This window comes from Pholis gunnellus (assembly GCF_910591455.1).
Source record: "Pholis gunnellus genome assembly, chromosome: 19".
NCBI classification, from domain to species: domain Eukaryota; kingdom Metazoa; phylum Chordata; class Actinopteri; order Perciformes; family Pholidae; genus Pholis; species Pholis gunnellus.
In genome coordinates, this window is record NC_136546.1 from 355,458 (window position 1) to 371,305 (window position 15,848).

The 15,848-nt window shown below is 42.2% G+C and overlaps 2 protein-coding genes across 2 annotated transcripts; one reads left to right on the top strand and one right to left on the bottom strand.

Annotated features, from left to right (window-relative positions):
* Nucleotides 1-1,066: 1,066 nt before the first annotated feature.
* On the bottom strand, nt 1,067-13,039 carry selenoi (selenoprotein I). Its single transcript, XM_079180070.1, has 10 exons — nt 12,879-13,039; nt 10,313-10,381; nt 6,489-6,597; nt 5,053-5,127; nt 4,165-4,427; nt 3,974-4,082; nt 3,836-3,884; nt 3,565-3,745; nt 3,275-3,454; nt 1,067-1,366 (listed from the first exon to the last, which is right to left on the bottom strand). The coding sequence occupies exons 1-10, from the start codon at nt 12,933-12,935 to the stop codon at nt 1,262-1,264; spliced, it is 1,197 nt and encodes a 398-aa protein (XP_079036196.1). The 5' UTR covers nt 12,936-13,039; the 3' UTR covers nt 1,067-1,261.
* A 405-nt stretch (nt 13,040-13,444) lies between these two features.
* Nucleotides 13,445-15,129, top strand: ost4 (oligosaccharyltransferase complex subunit 4 (non-catalytic)). Its single transcript, XM_079180842.1, has 3 exons — nt 13,445-13,452; nt 14,269-14,404; nt 15,008-15,129. Exon 2 carries the CDS (start codon nt 14,270-14,272, stop codon nt 14,381-14,383), a length of 114 nt encoding a protein of 37 aa, XP_079036968.1. The 5' UTR covers nt 13,445-13,452; nt 14,269; the 3' UTR covers nt 14,384-14,404; nt 15,008-15,129.
* The last annotated feature ends 719 nt before the right edge of the window (nt 15,130-15,848 follow it).

Below are 15,848 nucleotides of genomic sequence, written 5' to 3' on the forward strand. Positions count from 1 at the left end.
GCGTTTGCGTCCTGTGCGTCGGCTCGTTCCCTCAGAGTGAGTCCGCTCCGTTACCGGCTTTGGAACGCACTCTTCATTCAAGCGCTGCGCAACTAAACCACAAACCATTGCAACAGATTAACAAAATACTACCAAATATATATGTATATAAAAAAAGTTAAAAAAAAAAGAAGAAAATAACAGAACGCATCAGCATGAAGACACGACACCTCAGGAGGAAGCAGAGCCGGGCTCTCAGAGAGCCACGTTGAGGGTTAATAGAAATCAAAAGGTCAGAGGTCACCTTGTTCAGTCATAATCCAACTGTGTTTACCCTAAACAACAGTCATCACAGAGCAGAATGTGGAATTCATTAGAGAGAAATTTATACAATGTTTTACAGGATTAATCATATTTTTCAGTTTGGAAATAAAATGCCCCAACCCCCTTAACACGTATTGTGTGTGTGTGTGTGTGTGTGTGTGTGTGTGTGTGTGTGTGTGTGTGTGTGTGTGTGTGTGTGTGTGTGTGTGTGTGTGTGTGTGTGTGTGTGTGTGTGTGTGTGTGTGTGTGTGTGTGTGTGTGTGTATATATATATATATATATATATATATATATATATATATATATGTATATATGAATTAACATCTAATCACTGAAATTTCCAAATCAAATCATCCCATGATAAAAAGGTGACTGAACCTTTAAACTGGACATGGCTGTGGATGGACAGTTTAGAGGTTCGGTTGGGTTTAAAACAACACTATTTGAGGCATTCTTTTTAATATAATAAAACTTAAATGTTTCCCCAAGGCATATTATACATTCATAATACTATGTGAGTGCAACTGTTTGTGTTCGTATTGGAAATACTTGCCACGAGAGATATAAATTACCTGCACTAAAGCAGAATAATGTATGTACATGTATGTTTGTGTGGCTCCTGTCCTCATGACTGAAGCACATTTCCGTAGGAAACAATTGCACCTCATTGGTTCAACCAAGTTAGCCAATCACCAATGACGGATGCCAGAGCCCCTGGGCCCGCCCCATCGCAGACACCAGAGTTTGGTTGGTAATGTGCGATTGAGAGTGTGTGTGTGTGTGTGTGTGTGTGTGTGTGTGTGTGTGTGTGTGTGTGTGTGTGTGTGTGTGTGTGTATGTTTGGGGACAGTGGAAAGACAGTCCATTCCACTTGCAGTGTCCTCATGGATGGAGGGGAGGGGATGTGGTTTCCGTGGTGAAGAGAGTGAAGTGTCGATAAGCCGAGGAGAGGAGGAGCCTAAACCTCAGCTTCTTTCAAGCCGACCTGCTCCTCCTGTCAGTCACTGTTGGGCTTCTTCAGGGAGAAGGCCAAGATGCTGAAGTGGTTGCTGAGCTGTTGTACCTATCAATAAAAAATAACATTATTTTGTACCGCTTACATGTGTGCATTCAATAAAAACAACTTTCATAGATTTCAACATTGAGTCGTCTTTTATCTGGGCCACCGGGCCATTAAATCATCATCATCATCATCACAGTCCTGCGACAGCCAGAGATACACAATTGTTTCTATTTTTGTCAGAGCATTTAGAGATTTATTAATTGCTTTTAGTACGTAACAAAAATGTCAACAGGAAAATCAGCAACTCTAGCTTTCAGCCACATGCCGTTTGTATTGTGTCAGTGTAGAACTTGTGTAGAACTTGTGTAGAACTTGTGTAGAACTTGTGTAGAACTTGTGTAGAACTTGTGTAGAACTTGTGTAGAACTTGTTTGACATTTACCACAATACTGCATTTCTAGTTTTCACTTTCTGGTAGAGTTAGATGTTAGAGAGTAAGCTGTGAAGATTGATACCACTAGCATATATGTCCATTACATAGAAGACTACAGCCAGCAGCCAGTTAGCTTAGCACAAAAATAGGAAATGGGTAAAGGGCTAGCTGGCTCTGACATAAGGTAAAACTAGAATGAGCGCCTCACTGTAGAAAAGCTCCACCAAGCAGTCATGTTGCAGTTTAAACTTGTTAAAATGTCATCATTCATAATTAGACACGATTTAGCAATCATAATTAGCATATGAATGTATGACCTCAATGCATTATGGCCAAAAACCTGTGTTGTGAGGTCACAGTGACCTTGTGACTCCCTGCAGGTGGTGCTGGGACATCGCGTCCACGAGAATGGGACAGACAGACGGAACGCCTGTTGCTACGACTGTCGCTGACAGAGGCATAAAAAGTTCACTTATTAACACGCTAAATCTGGTTTGTTTAACCTGCACATGTGCTGTTATATAGGAGGTCATGTGCCAGCCTATTTCTGGCCTCAACCAGTTGCCAAGCAACCAGCAAACATTCCTGCAAGTTACTCCTTATACCAGAGGTCGGCGACCTTTACTATCCAAAGAGACATTTTGCCCTATTTTCCACCAAATCAAATTTGTCTGGAGCCGCAAAAAGCTATTTGATATCACAGCTTATAAAGTTTTATATATAGTTATATTATATATACAAACACTATAGTTTAAGAATAAAGACACTTGTGGACATTTTATTGCTATTTTCAGTGACAGTATCACCTCAAACTCCGAGATAAGAGCACTTTGCAAAAAATAAAATGAAAATAACCGTTATTTATTTCCATGTTATTTTTTCTCACCATGTCCTCACCATGTCCTCACTACATCTGTTTTGCTACGTTTACACTGAGCGTCCACACTACGCCGGAGTTTCAGATCACTGGAAGCGGAGGAGTTTGGAAACGCTCCCGAGGACGGATCCGTTTGAAAACTCGTCGTATTGTTTTAACTAAGCAACCAATCTACTTCCTGTTTACACCGCCACCAACCCGCATGCCCAGTGTACGTGAAGAGTCATGTGATATTCGTTTTCAGATGTTTTAGTCTGGACGGAGATCATCTAGAAAACGAAGCTGAAACGCCGTGTTGACGGAGATCGTTAAACGAAAACGTATTAGTGTGGATGTCGACTCAGGGAGCCGCAACAGAGGGGCTGAAGAGCCACATGCGGCTCCGGAGCCGCGGGTTGCCGACCCCCGACTTAGAGGAAAGAAACAGTCCGGCACATAACCCTCGTAAAATGCCACATTGACATTATTACAGTTCAGCCATAGCATGTTTGTTACTGAGCTGCCAGGTGGATGTTCCGTGTCCTCTGAAAGGGCCAGTCTCACCGTTTCCAGTCTTTGTGCTCAGCTCAGCTAACCGGCTGCTATCTGTAGCTTCATATTTACTGGACAGACATTATTTTTGTATTTCAACAGAGGTACTGTATGTGTATGCTCATACCACTGAAACGCCGAAGTGGATGTGTGCTAGTATGACAGCGGCTGTCCACAGATAGAGCAGGAAGGTCTCGTTGGCGACTGCCCCGGTTACCGCCACCACCACCACTGGAGTCATGGGCAGCAACAGCCAGCTGAGCGCCTGGCAACGTGTGTTACTCATCTGACACACAATCAGCTTACACTGCAAGATTAATACATTCACACATGAATAAAGACATTTATGCATTGCGTGGTTGTTGAAAGCACAAAAATACGAGTAATTATGTGTGTCAGAGATCAGCAGACACTCACCGTAACATTAGCAAAGGCTGTCCCCACCATGAGGTAGAAGATCCTGGGCTGCAGCTCGAGGATGTTGGATGGAGAGAAGACCACCCAAATGGTGGACAAGACGAAGAGGAGGACAGGAGAAAGGAAGGGCAGGAAGGCTTCGTATAGGCTGCTGTGCTTCAGAGTGTTACTGCGGTGACCTCTGCAGAACCACAGAGGGGGAAGAGTTCAGAGCGCTGTGTGAAATCATAACACTCCAATATAATGAAACACTATTGAAAAGTTGACTTACTTCAGGACATTGTAGAGGCTCATGGGTACGGTCACACTAAAGGAACAGGCTGGCAATCAAAAGATATCCATTATTATAGGTGCACAGCTCAGGTGAGGTAGTGAATAAATGTACTCAGAGTGACCAATCATAGCTCACCGATGATCATAAAGGTGAAAAGGTCTCTATAGAGAAGGCGCCACAGGATTGGCTGGTACCATGTTTCCACGCCAACCACAGCAGTGACCAAGTAAACAAGGGAAATTGTCTGGAAGGAGAGGACACATAAGTCGTCAAGTCATCAGAAGGCTGTTATGTCAAGGTGGGGACCGGTGTTTGTGTGTCCTTACCACTTGGCTGATGTCGTATCCCCATGGCAGAAACAAGATGCCAGTGTTATATTTCTCCCAGTGAGATAGAATGAATGAGAACAGCACCACCCACAGGATGTAATACAGTGTGGCCACACCCACGCCACTTTCCCCACGCCCAAATATGGAGTAGACGGTGGCCACGAAGAAGATGCAGGCCCAACTGTCCAGGCCGTGGTCAAACAGCTCCCCTAGTGGGGTGGAGGAGTTGGTGCGACGTGCCTGTTTACCGTCAACACCATCTACACATAAAAATAAGACATGGATCATTAGTACAGGACATGTGAACATTCATAAAGGAACACATAAACATACGGTTTTTACATGTCTAACATGTGCACTCTGCCTAAGCTGCTGCCCACACTCACTAAACTGTACCAAGTCTTCCACAAAGTGTGAACTCACTTCACAGCAACTGAACTGGACTGCGCTCATTTCATCCACACATGGAAGTGATCTGCAAACATACCCTCGTAACAGATGCCACATAGATAGTTGTATTATTTTGATGGTTCACGTAATGATTTTTACTCACTTTAGTGTGGTTCACAGAGTACATGGTTACATACAAACAAAAACACAGAAGGAATTTGACAGAATCTGTATTTCTTTAGCTGCCAAACAGCCTGATGAATGAGACAATGAGTTTTCCCTAAACCCACTTTCTGAAAGAGGGCCCAATATTGGAGATTCCTCATTAGTCTCATTTCGACACACGGTACCTTGTTTATCTAATGAAATATGTCCAAACCTCCAGAGTTCTTCCAGAGTCTCTGTACAGAATATTTTTCATGAGGAAGAATTTGCCTCTGCGCCTCTCAAAAGTCAGAAGAACAACACACAAGGGCTGCAGGGGTTAGGACTCACCGAGCGTATAGGCCAAAAAGTTGAAGATCCCTGCAGCAACCCAGACCCAGCTAGGCACGTGTTCATGTCCTGCAGCTGGGACACAAACACTTTAAATATGCAGCACACCACTCATACAGAAACTGAGATATATCTGTCTATCTAAGAAAGACAAACTTTCACTTGTCTCACTTAGCTCTTCAGGGGTTGGTTAAAACTTCCTTATCTCTAACGGAAGTAAGGGTGTCCTTGACTAAGAATTTACATTGTGGAATCTGATTGGTCAAGTCTTGCCCATAGTCGGATGAACATCAAACTGTCTTTTTTCTTGCTCATCAATCCCCCTCTATTTAAATTAGGCATCTCTAGAAAAATTGTAAAAACAAATAAATAACAACTAAAAACGAATTATTGGCTTACATACATTTCTCTATTGGTTAGCTGCTGTCAGATAATCGACAGCACTGTCTGTGTGTGTGTGTGTGTGTGTGTGTGTGTCTGTGTGTGTGTGTGTGTGTGTGTGTGTGGGGAGCTGGAGTGCTGTCCGGTCGCTTTGGGTCCAAATTCCATTTTCCAGCTGTTTTTACGTGCCTCCCCCTGCTGACTTTAGAGAATCATTCATACATTCTAAATATATCTAGCCCTCTGGTAGTGCTACAATCTTTTGAGAGTGCTCTGATTATTAAATGTAGACATTTTGAAATACCCATGTTATGATCCTTTGTTTCCCCGCCACGATTCGACTGTGATGTTGGCAGTCGAATCAGGCTCCTTGTAGATCAAATCATTGAATAGTCTACTATTCATGGTCACCCCTAAAGTGAAGGGGACACACAGACAACTGTATAGAATGATAACTGCTGAGGAGAATATCTGTAGGTGAACCACAAACATGTGGGCTTAACTTGGACTAACTGTTCTTGTAAGGACTGACTTCCTGATGGCAAACATTCTTGTGAGGACATTTTGACTGGTCAGAGTGTGAGTCATGTCTGCACCTATGTGAGCAAAAAGATATGATGCAGACTTGATAGAGCAAAGTATCTTTACAGAGTAGTGCGTCAGTCTTTGTTTAGGATCTAGATGTACGTGTTAGTAGTAGCTCTGTATGTGTGTGCGTGTGTGCGCGAGTGCAATGGGTTAGTGATTACACACAATCACTCATGTATCAGTTAGTGATGGACTTTGTGTTAAATAAACAAAGTGGCCACGTACATGCCTTTAGTTTTTCTCCACCCTCTGGGAAGATGGTGACTTCAACTAGCAAAATATGTTTGTATGCGCGCGCACGCGCGCGCCCACGCGCACACGCGCGCACACGCGCACACGCGCGCACACGCGCACACGCACACACACGCGCACACGCACACACACACACACACACACACACACACACACACACACACACACACACACACACACACACACACACACACAAAGTATCACTGAGGACCTACCAGAGGCAGTGAAGTCAAAGTCGTAGAAGGCCAACATAAGGAAATTCAACACAAGGAACATAAAGCCTGTAAATGTAATGAGGTTTGGAGCCAACCATGTTGGTAGGAACTGTTAAGAAAGAGGTTGACAGAGACAAAAACATAGTGAGTAACAGTTGATTAACAAGTCCATTGGCTCATGAATAGACTCTTCTAATCAGAATACTGACACTAATATCTAGACAGTAATTATTGTTGTCACACTTTTTTATGACAACATTCTAACTGTATGACACAATATGAATCACCTTCTGCCCTCAACTGGTACTGCTCTATCCTCAAACTTTGAAACAGTTATTTAATATATATATATATATATATATATATATATATACATATATATACATACACACAGCCTTTCTCCCATCAACCTTCCCCAATCGACTTCAACGCTACCCGTCTCTTACACCCCATCCTGACTAGCCTGCTTAGTAGCACCTCTTTACTAGATATGATAAACCTGTCTTTACTAACAGACCATGTACCACAGTCCTTTAAAACATCTGTAATTAAACCTTGTTAAGAAGCCCACTCTTGATTCAGAGGTCTTTAGGTCTGACTTTCCCTTCCTCTATAAGATCCTTGAGAAAGCAGTTGCGAATCAGTTGTGTGACTTTCTGCGTAACAAGAGTTTATTTGAGGATTTTCAGTCAGGATTTAGAAAGCATCATAGCACAGAGACAGCTCTGGTAAAATAAGTAATGGCCTTCTAATTGCACCAGATACTTGTCTCTGTTCTGGTCTTGTTAGACCTTAGTGCTGCACTCAACACCATTGACCATTACATCCTGCTGCAGAGACTAGAACATTATATTGGTAAAGGAAAAGAACCGCACTAAGCTGGTTTGAGTCTTATTTATCAGATCGATCTCATTTTCGTCATGGAGTTCCACAAGGTCCTGTGCTTGGACCAATTATATTCACCTTCTATATGTTTCCTTTGGGCAATATTATCAGTCTTTACTCCTGTATTAGCTTCTCTGCACTGGCTCCCTGTAAAATCCAGAAAATATTTTAAAAACCTTCTCCTAGCCTACAAAGCCCTAATTGGTCAGGCACCATCATATCTTAAAGATCTTATAGTAACATATTATCCTACTAGAGAGCTGCGCTCCCTAAATTCAGGGTTACTCGTGGTTCCCAGAGTCTTAAAAAGTAGGATGGTAGCCAGAGCCTTCAGTTATCAAGCTCCTCTTTTGTGGAACCAGCTTTCTGTTTCAGTCTGGGGGGGCAGACACACTCACCACATTTAAGAGTAGGCTTAAGACTTTCCTTTTTGATAACGCTTATGGTTAGGACTGGCTCAGGTTTATAGTTAGGGCTGGCTCAGGTTTATAGTTAGGGCTGGCTCAGGTTTATAGTTAGGGCTGGCTCAGGTTTATAGTTAGGGCTGGATCAGGTTTATAGTTGGGGCTGGCTCAGGTTTATAGTTGGGGCTGGCTCAGGTTTATAGTTAGGGCTGGATCAGGTTTATAGTTAGGGCTGGATCAGGTTTATAGTTAGGGCTGGATCAGGTTTATAGTTAGGGCTGGCTCAGGTTTATAGTTGGGGCTGGATCAGGTTTATAGTTGGGGCTGGATCAGGTTTATAGTTAGGGCTGGCTCAGGTTTATAGTTAGGGCTGGCTCAGGTTTATAGTTAGGGCTGGATCAGGTTTATAGTTAGGGCTGGATCAGGTTTATAGTTAGGGCTGGCTCAGGTTTATAGTTAGGGCTGGATCAGGTTTATAGTTGGGGCTGGATCAGGTTTATAGTTAGGGCTGGCTCAGGTTTATAGTTAGCGCTGGCTCAGGTTTATAGTTGGGGCTGGATCAGGTTTATAGTTAGGGCTGGCTCAGGTTTATAGTTAGGGCTGGCTCAGGTTTATAGTTGGGGCTGGTTCAGGTTTATAGTTAGGACTGGCTCAGGTTTATAGTTAGGGCTGGCTCAGGTTTATAGTTAGGGCTGGCTCAGGTTTATAGTTATGGCTGACTCAGGTTTATAGTTAGGGCTGGCTCAGGTTTATAGTTAGGGCTGGCTCAGGTTCATTGTTGGGGCTGGCTCAGGTTTATAGTTGGGGCTGGCTCAGGTTTGCCTTGGACCAGCTCCTAGATAAGCTGCTATAGGCCTAGACTGCTGGGGGACTTCCTAGGATAAACGGAGCTCCTCTCTCTCCTATTCATCATGCATTCATGTCCCATTAATGTGCATTACTAACTTTACTTCTTCCCTTGAGTCTTTGTGCTCTTTCCTCACAGCTTTCCATGGATCCTGGTTTTATCTGGACCCTGGATGTTCCTGATGCCGTGGTCCTGCCGACACCCAATGCTACACTATTATTAGTAGTCACATTTCTATTACTACTTTTATTATCATTCTATTATATCCACTGCTGATGTTATTAGTAGTAATCATTTTTATATTACTATTTCTGCTATTACTTTTAATACTACTCTCATTATATGAATAATTTCTGTCACATGAATTGAATGTGTTATAACTCTGTAATGCTGTTCATTCTGTACACATGACATCTATCACACTTCTGTCCATCCTGATAGAGGATCCTCCTCTGTTGCTCTCCCTAAGGTCTCTTCCTTTTTTCCCTGTTCCAAGTTATTTTGGGGGGAGTTTTTCATGTTCTGATGTGAGGGTCCAAGGCAAATTTGTGGTATTGGGCTATTCAAATACAACTGAATTAAAATTGAGTTTTATTGACAGTTACATAATTATGTATTAGTTTGTTGCACTTATTGTATTCGTATTAGTTTGGTTCTGCACTGTACATTTGCTCTGGTTTATGCTCTTAGATGCTTGTTTAAATCAGGAGATGCACTTATGACTTCTGGTGACTAGTAGTTCTCTTGAATCCCGATGTTGAATACACTTATTGTAAGTCGCTTTGGATAAAAGCGTCTGCTAAATGACTGTAATGTAACTATTATTTTTGGACAGGGATGGGAATTTTGTAATACCAATATCAGGTTGCATTCAGGCAGAGAATAAAAAGAAAACAGAAAGTCTTGATATAGATAAGCACATAAGTGTTTCAGTGCCGAAGTATTTTATCAGATACACAACTGCATTGAAAAGAAGAGTGTCTCTAAAAACATTACAATCAGAGACTGATGTGTTGTTACACAGAAAAAGAAAGTGGTGGATGAAGCTTGTCTTGTTAAGCTTCCTTTATACTCGCATGTGAGCACATACACAAAGGCGTTTATGCTCAATACATCGTTTGTTGCAGTATTATCCGAAATACCAGAGAGCATACCAAAAAAAAGGATTGTGAAGAAGGAAGCCGAAAACGTTTGTTACCAGCAAAACGCATTAACCGACCTCCACAATGCTGAAGAGGGATTTAACCGTTAACTCATATCCATGGACTACTTTATTGTCTGTAAAGAAATAAGTCACGTATCAGATGCATTATAATGAAACACAAACAATCTATTTGATTTGGCAAAATATATACTTAAATTAGATCTTTAAGACTTCCTGTTTCTAAAGCATCTAAAAGGAATTGGCCATCTTTGTAAACTCCTCAGACATGTTAATAATGCTTTTATCAGTGAACCATTTGTGACAGTCGTGTCTGAAACGAGCACATAGTTACAACAATTCAGAAAGGCACGCGTGACGCTCAAGCTGCGATGATGTTCTTTTCTGGCACGCCTCTCGCGCCGGCTTCACTACAACAAGCATAAACCTAGCTTTACGGCATCACAGCAGGCAGTGGAAACCTCATTAATGATGTATTCCCACACACACAAACACACACATCCAGAGCTCAACAGATCTTTCTCACCTTCACCACAAAGTTCCAGAAAGGGTGCATGACGTACACAGACAGGGGATTGGAGTCCACTGCGCTGTACTGCAAAGAGACACAAATCAGTCAGTCAGAAGGTGAGAATAAAAATGTTTTAAAAAAGTTCTTTGGTTACATGTTCTTACATTGGATTCATCTCAATGCAAGCGGACTCGGCTTGTTTTTATATTAAACATAAAAATAAAAGGCCACATGGCATCACGTGTAGCTTCTTTACTGGATCTTTTTGGTGGCATGTCATCATGCAGATCAAAACAAACCTGATCCCAGTCTGTTACTTTATCCGGACATGACGGAAATGTGTGTGTGCTACAGTGTAATGTACCCTCTCTTGTGTTCAATTTAAGGTCCTTTTTTCGTGTTTTGTTATGCTATGCTTTCTTCTTTAGAATAAATGCTGCCTCTCTGATGTCATTTTTCCTTGAAGCGCTGTTTTCTGTGATTCATTTCAATGTTTACTTAGATCTCACTCGCACTCCTAGTTTACTTGAAATGAGATTGTGATCTGCATTTTCAGGTGGCTACAAGAGGCGTAGTTCATTTTTGTGAGACTCACTGGTGTTCATATTAACAGCTACAAACATGTTTACTAAAGATATACCAAAGCAATTCACCCTACAGCAGCCAACCAACCAAGGGCCCTGTTTACTACACAGCACTCTTGCTCATACGTTCACACACTTGAACTGGGTCTGCACAATGGATCATCTCATCCATTATCAACAGTTTTCTAAATTAATAATCACAGATTATAGGCTTATTGACAATAACTCAAACACTTAATTTAGAATCTTCACTGTGATAGATACAGCCATGATGCTGTGTAATGTCAAACACACAAGATAACCACTGTGATTAATCATCACCAAAAAACACACTGTAACCATAATCCACACTCAACTTGTACAAACATGAAAGCACATACGTGCATTGCACAGTTGCCCACAAAGACATACAAGTTACTTCCCAAGGGAGGCAGCAGTCTCTTGTTGAGTGTGACAAAAGGCGACAGGCAGGAAGATGGATGACAGCATGAAAGACAGAGCGAGAGGATTAGTGAAACTATCTCATGTGCTTCCCATTTGCATGCTTGTTCTGTGCACCTGTATAGTACGAGCATTGTGCACAGAGAGTCCTTTCATTCACTGAGACTCCACCAGCTATGGATGCTCGAGGCATAGTAGCCAACGCATGGAGAGTGAGCCACTCAAGAAGCCTTATTGGAAAAAGCTCTCGCTTGGTAAACAATTCCACAGCAGCAATCAAAGGAGGCAGATCTGTATGTCATTTAAGGGCAGAGATGATGACCAGGACAATACAAAAGTAAAGAAATGTCGCCGTCTAAGAGCTGGTGCAAAACAGGCAGACATAAAATGGTGAGGATTCTGCATGCATTAAAAAATGTAGCCATTATGTACAAATAAACTAACAGTATAGTCTTAACACATGGCACAAAGCTGTATATCGAATACATGAAGACACTTTTTAAAGCTGAATTGGCTTGTGTTGGTCATCCTTTAATATCGGACAGTGACAGGACAGTGAAAGGCTCTTTGTATCTGTTCTGCCATGTTGATGCTCATCTTTTTGGGAAGAGAAGATGCTACTGTTTTAAACAATTCAACAACACAGTGGTCTATGGTCGCTCGAATTCTGAGAAGTGTACTGGTTCCCCTCACTTTACCATTACACCAGCTATCTGCTTTCCTTTCTCTTCTATGGTTGCAATATAAGCAAACGTCAAAGACCTGGCCTTCGATACAACGAGCAGACTGTGGTGGACCTCTGAAATGTGTGAAAACACTAAGTAACGCCGTCTTTCATTGCCAAGCACAGCCGAGGAGAAAGAGTCGCTAGCTAACTATTAGCACACTTGCGTCAATGTCAAGCAAAACATGGCAAACAATAAGACTTCCGGCAGTCACTTTTCAAAATAGTTACGTTACTATTTCGTCAACATTAAGAAATGTCCTAATTTTTTTGTTTTATTCTATTTGCCAGACTTATAACAGCACGGTGAACAATGCGTATATTTCGAGAGGCATAAAGCTTGAGTGTCCAAGCTCCACACAGAACATTGAGCAGATACTTCCCATTTCCAAGGGTGCCTTTCACCTTCCGACTCCAAGCTTGACGGCTATCACATCAGGGGTTAGGGAGGACCACTCCATAAACAACATGATTCGCATATCAGCATTCAAGATACAATCAAAATGAACATAATCATATCATACTGCAGTTAGAACTAACGAGGAACGCCTTTATTTTCATGGGGAAATTTTAGGGGCATCTGCTAACTCTGGCTACCTTCATTTTGTTGCCAGGGATGCACCCTGCAGATCGTGAGCGTTAACTGTTTAACACACGCGCACGTGCACCCACAAGAGCGCGCGCACTCACACACACGCGCGCGCGCACACACACACACACACACACGCGCGCGCGCGCGCGCGCGCACACACACACACACACACACACACACACACTCACACACGACTCAATGGCTAGTTGCTAGCATGCTATTACAACACATTAATCATACCTTGTATTTGTCGAAGCCCGCAAGCTGGTCCTGAGTGACATAATCGTAAAGAGCCATGGTGGTACAGGCTGGCTCCAAAAGGACATAAATGGATATCTGTTTCTTTGGAAAAGCTAATCCCCACGTTAGCTTCCGAGGCGAAGTACCATCTAGTTCGGCCGCTGTCGTTCACGCCGGGTGAGGTGATGTCGAAACATTTGAGCCACTCCTACGGAGCGCAAACATCTAACGTTAGCTGACTGGAGCTCACTACTGCCACCTCTGGCCTGGGTGTTTACGATAAAAAAAGAAAAAACAGTATGAAATTATGTCTCATGGTCCAAAATGACACGGTTTTATTATTCATGTTGTCACTTGAGATAACGAATACGGGCAATGTTTGCTGATATGACGCAGCTAACGCTATATTTAATTGTGTTAGTTGGTCACAGCGGTCCGCCGTCTATTGCTCTGCTCTTAAACGTGACGTGGCTTTCCGCTCCAGCCGGAAGAAAGGGGCAGATCTGCTTGTTTGATGCTGACCAGTTGAGTTATTCCTCGATCCGAGAGTACAAATCCCAACCTAAAGCATAATGTAAGTACTAACAATAGTTAAGTTGTATTGCAATAGGTGTCATTTTGTAATTTTCGTAAATCTTCATATGTAGCGTTTCTCTATTGGTTAACGCCAGTACTGGTTCTAACGTACATAGTTAGCTAGCTAGCTAGCTGTCCGATAATTTCAACCTAGCTAGCTAGCTAGCTAGGTTGAAATTACTCAGATTGATGGTCCAAATCGACTACGATTTGGCAGATTTATTGACAACCATGTATTCCATGATAAAGCGAAGATTGTTACAATAATTCCGATGATTTTTGGATCACATACAAGCTAATCATGTACAGGATACAGCGACTAGCAGGTGTTAGCGTTGTGTCTACATGAGAGGTGAAAGCGTTCGTTAGCTAGCTATTAGAGATGTGATAATCCAGTGGGTTTGGATGCTTTACCTTAACTGTACATTAAATCGTATACAACGTTAATTTCGCTGCTAAACATTTTCTAAAGAAGTCTTTTTTTCCTTTCTTTTTTAATGTTTAATGCATTTTTCCAACTTTCCAGACAGCCATATATTACCTTTTTCAACACATTAGAAATTGATAAATTACTGTGAAATTTAAACGTCAACATCATGCTTCCTCTTATTGTGACTATCAAAGTCATGGATGTAACCAAGTGCTTCCGAGATGTAAACGGTGCGTTTGAATTTGGGGAAACTGCTAGATAATGCGAAGTAAACATGACTTAATATAAGGTGACTAAAGTGAGCTAAACACTGGTATATTCCGTCGCTGCTTTGAACTAAAGTCTCCGTGTTTGAATCAGCATACATGTCTTCATGCTTTACAGAATGGTGACGGACGTGCAGCTGGCTATATTTGCCAACATGCTTGGCGTGTCGCTGTTCCTGCTGGTCGTGTTGTATCACTATGTTGCAGTGAACAACCCCAAGAAGCAGGAGTAGAGGCCCAATGTGAGAGGAGAGGTGAGGGCCACTAGTGTCAAAGATCGTTGGTATGACGCAGAGAATCATGGTGCCTTGCATGTTTCCATGATTGTGGTTACACCTGCCTGACATCCAAGGCTACTAGTATTATTTGTCACATTTCTATTACTGCTTTTGTTATCATGGACATTCTATTATATCTGCTGCTGTTATTATAGTTGTACTTTTTTTACTTAATATTTCTGCTATTAGTGCTACTACTATCATGAAAGGTCTAATTTCTGTGTTATGGATTAACTCTGTTCATTCTGAACACTTGACAGCTATCACACTTGTGTCCATCCTGGGACAGGGATCCCTCTTCTGATCCCTGATCCTGGGACAGAGGATGTTATGTGCTGGACAGATTGTAAAGCCCTCTGTGTCAAATGTGTGTTTTGTGATACTGGGCTATACAAATACAAATGAATTGAATGAGTTGCCACTTGATTATTGAGCATCAGTAAATATGTGGCGGAAGCATAAATGCTTGTTGGTGACCTCTCATAGTCTCGTTCGACGGTGGAAGCACATTGAGCTACAAAGATTATTCTTTGAGGTTTAACACGTGTGCACCTGCTGAAAGTCTTTTTCTCCCCACAGGTGAGATAGGACTCAATGCCACCACCACTGAGACAACATTCCCCACTTCAAGTCCCAAGAGATGAATTTCTTTCTACGGTTGCACAGTAGTGTTTTTTTCTAATAAAAATGTGTGAATGCCATTTGCATTAATGTTTCATTTATTCCTTTATTTATGCATGCACACTGTGACTCAGTGGTAGAGCAGGGGTCCTGCAATCAGAGGATCGGCAGTTTGATCCCCGCTAGTCTGTGTTGATGTGTCGGGCAAGACACTTAACCCCAAATTGCTCCCGTAGGCTGCGGTGTGTGTGTGTGAATGATGGTTAGTGATGGGCAGGTGGTACCTTACATGGTAGCTGTGTCATCAGTGTGTGAATGATGACATGTAGTGTTAAAGAGCTTTGAGTGGTCGGAAGACTAGAGAAGAGAAATACAAGTACAGTCCATTTATACTAGATACTCACATTAAGGTATTATATTGCAAAATGCAGAGGTTTTTCAAGTTCATTTATTTATACTTCAAGTTTGATTCAACACAGTATCTTATCAGTCACAGTAAGTCATTTGCCAAAAATCAGGTGTGTGTGTGTGTGTGTGTGTGTGTGTGTGTGTGTGTGTGTGTGTGTGTGTGTGTGTGTGTGTGTGTGTGTGTGTGTGTGTGTGTGTGTGTGTGTGTGTGTGTGTGTGTGTGTGTGTGTGTGTGTGTGTGTGTGTGTGTGTGTGTGTGTGTGTGTGTGTGTGTCACAGTGTCACAAACAATTCAGAAAAATAGTACAGATTTCAGACTGCTGAACCCAAAGCTCCATTCTTTTGTTTTCACTCAAATAGGAACTCTAAATCCACCAGGACTGACATCTCA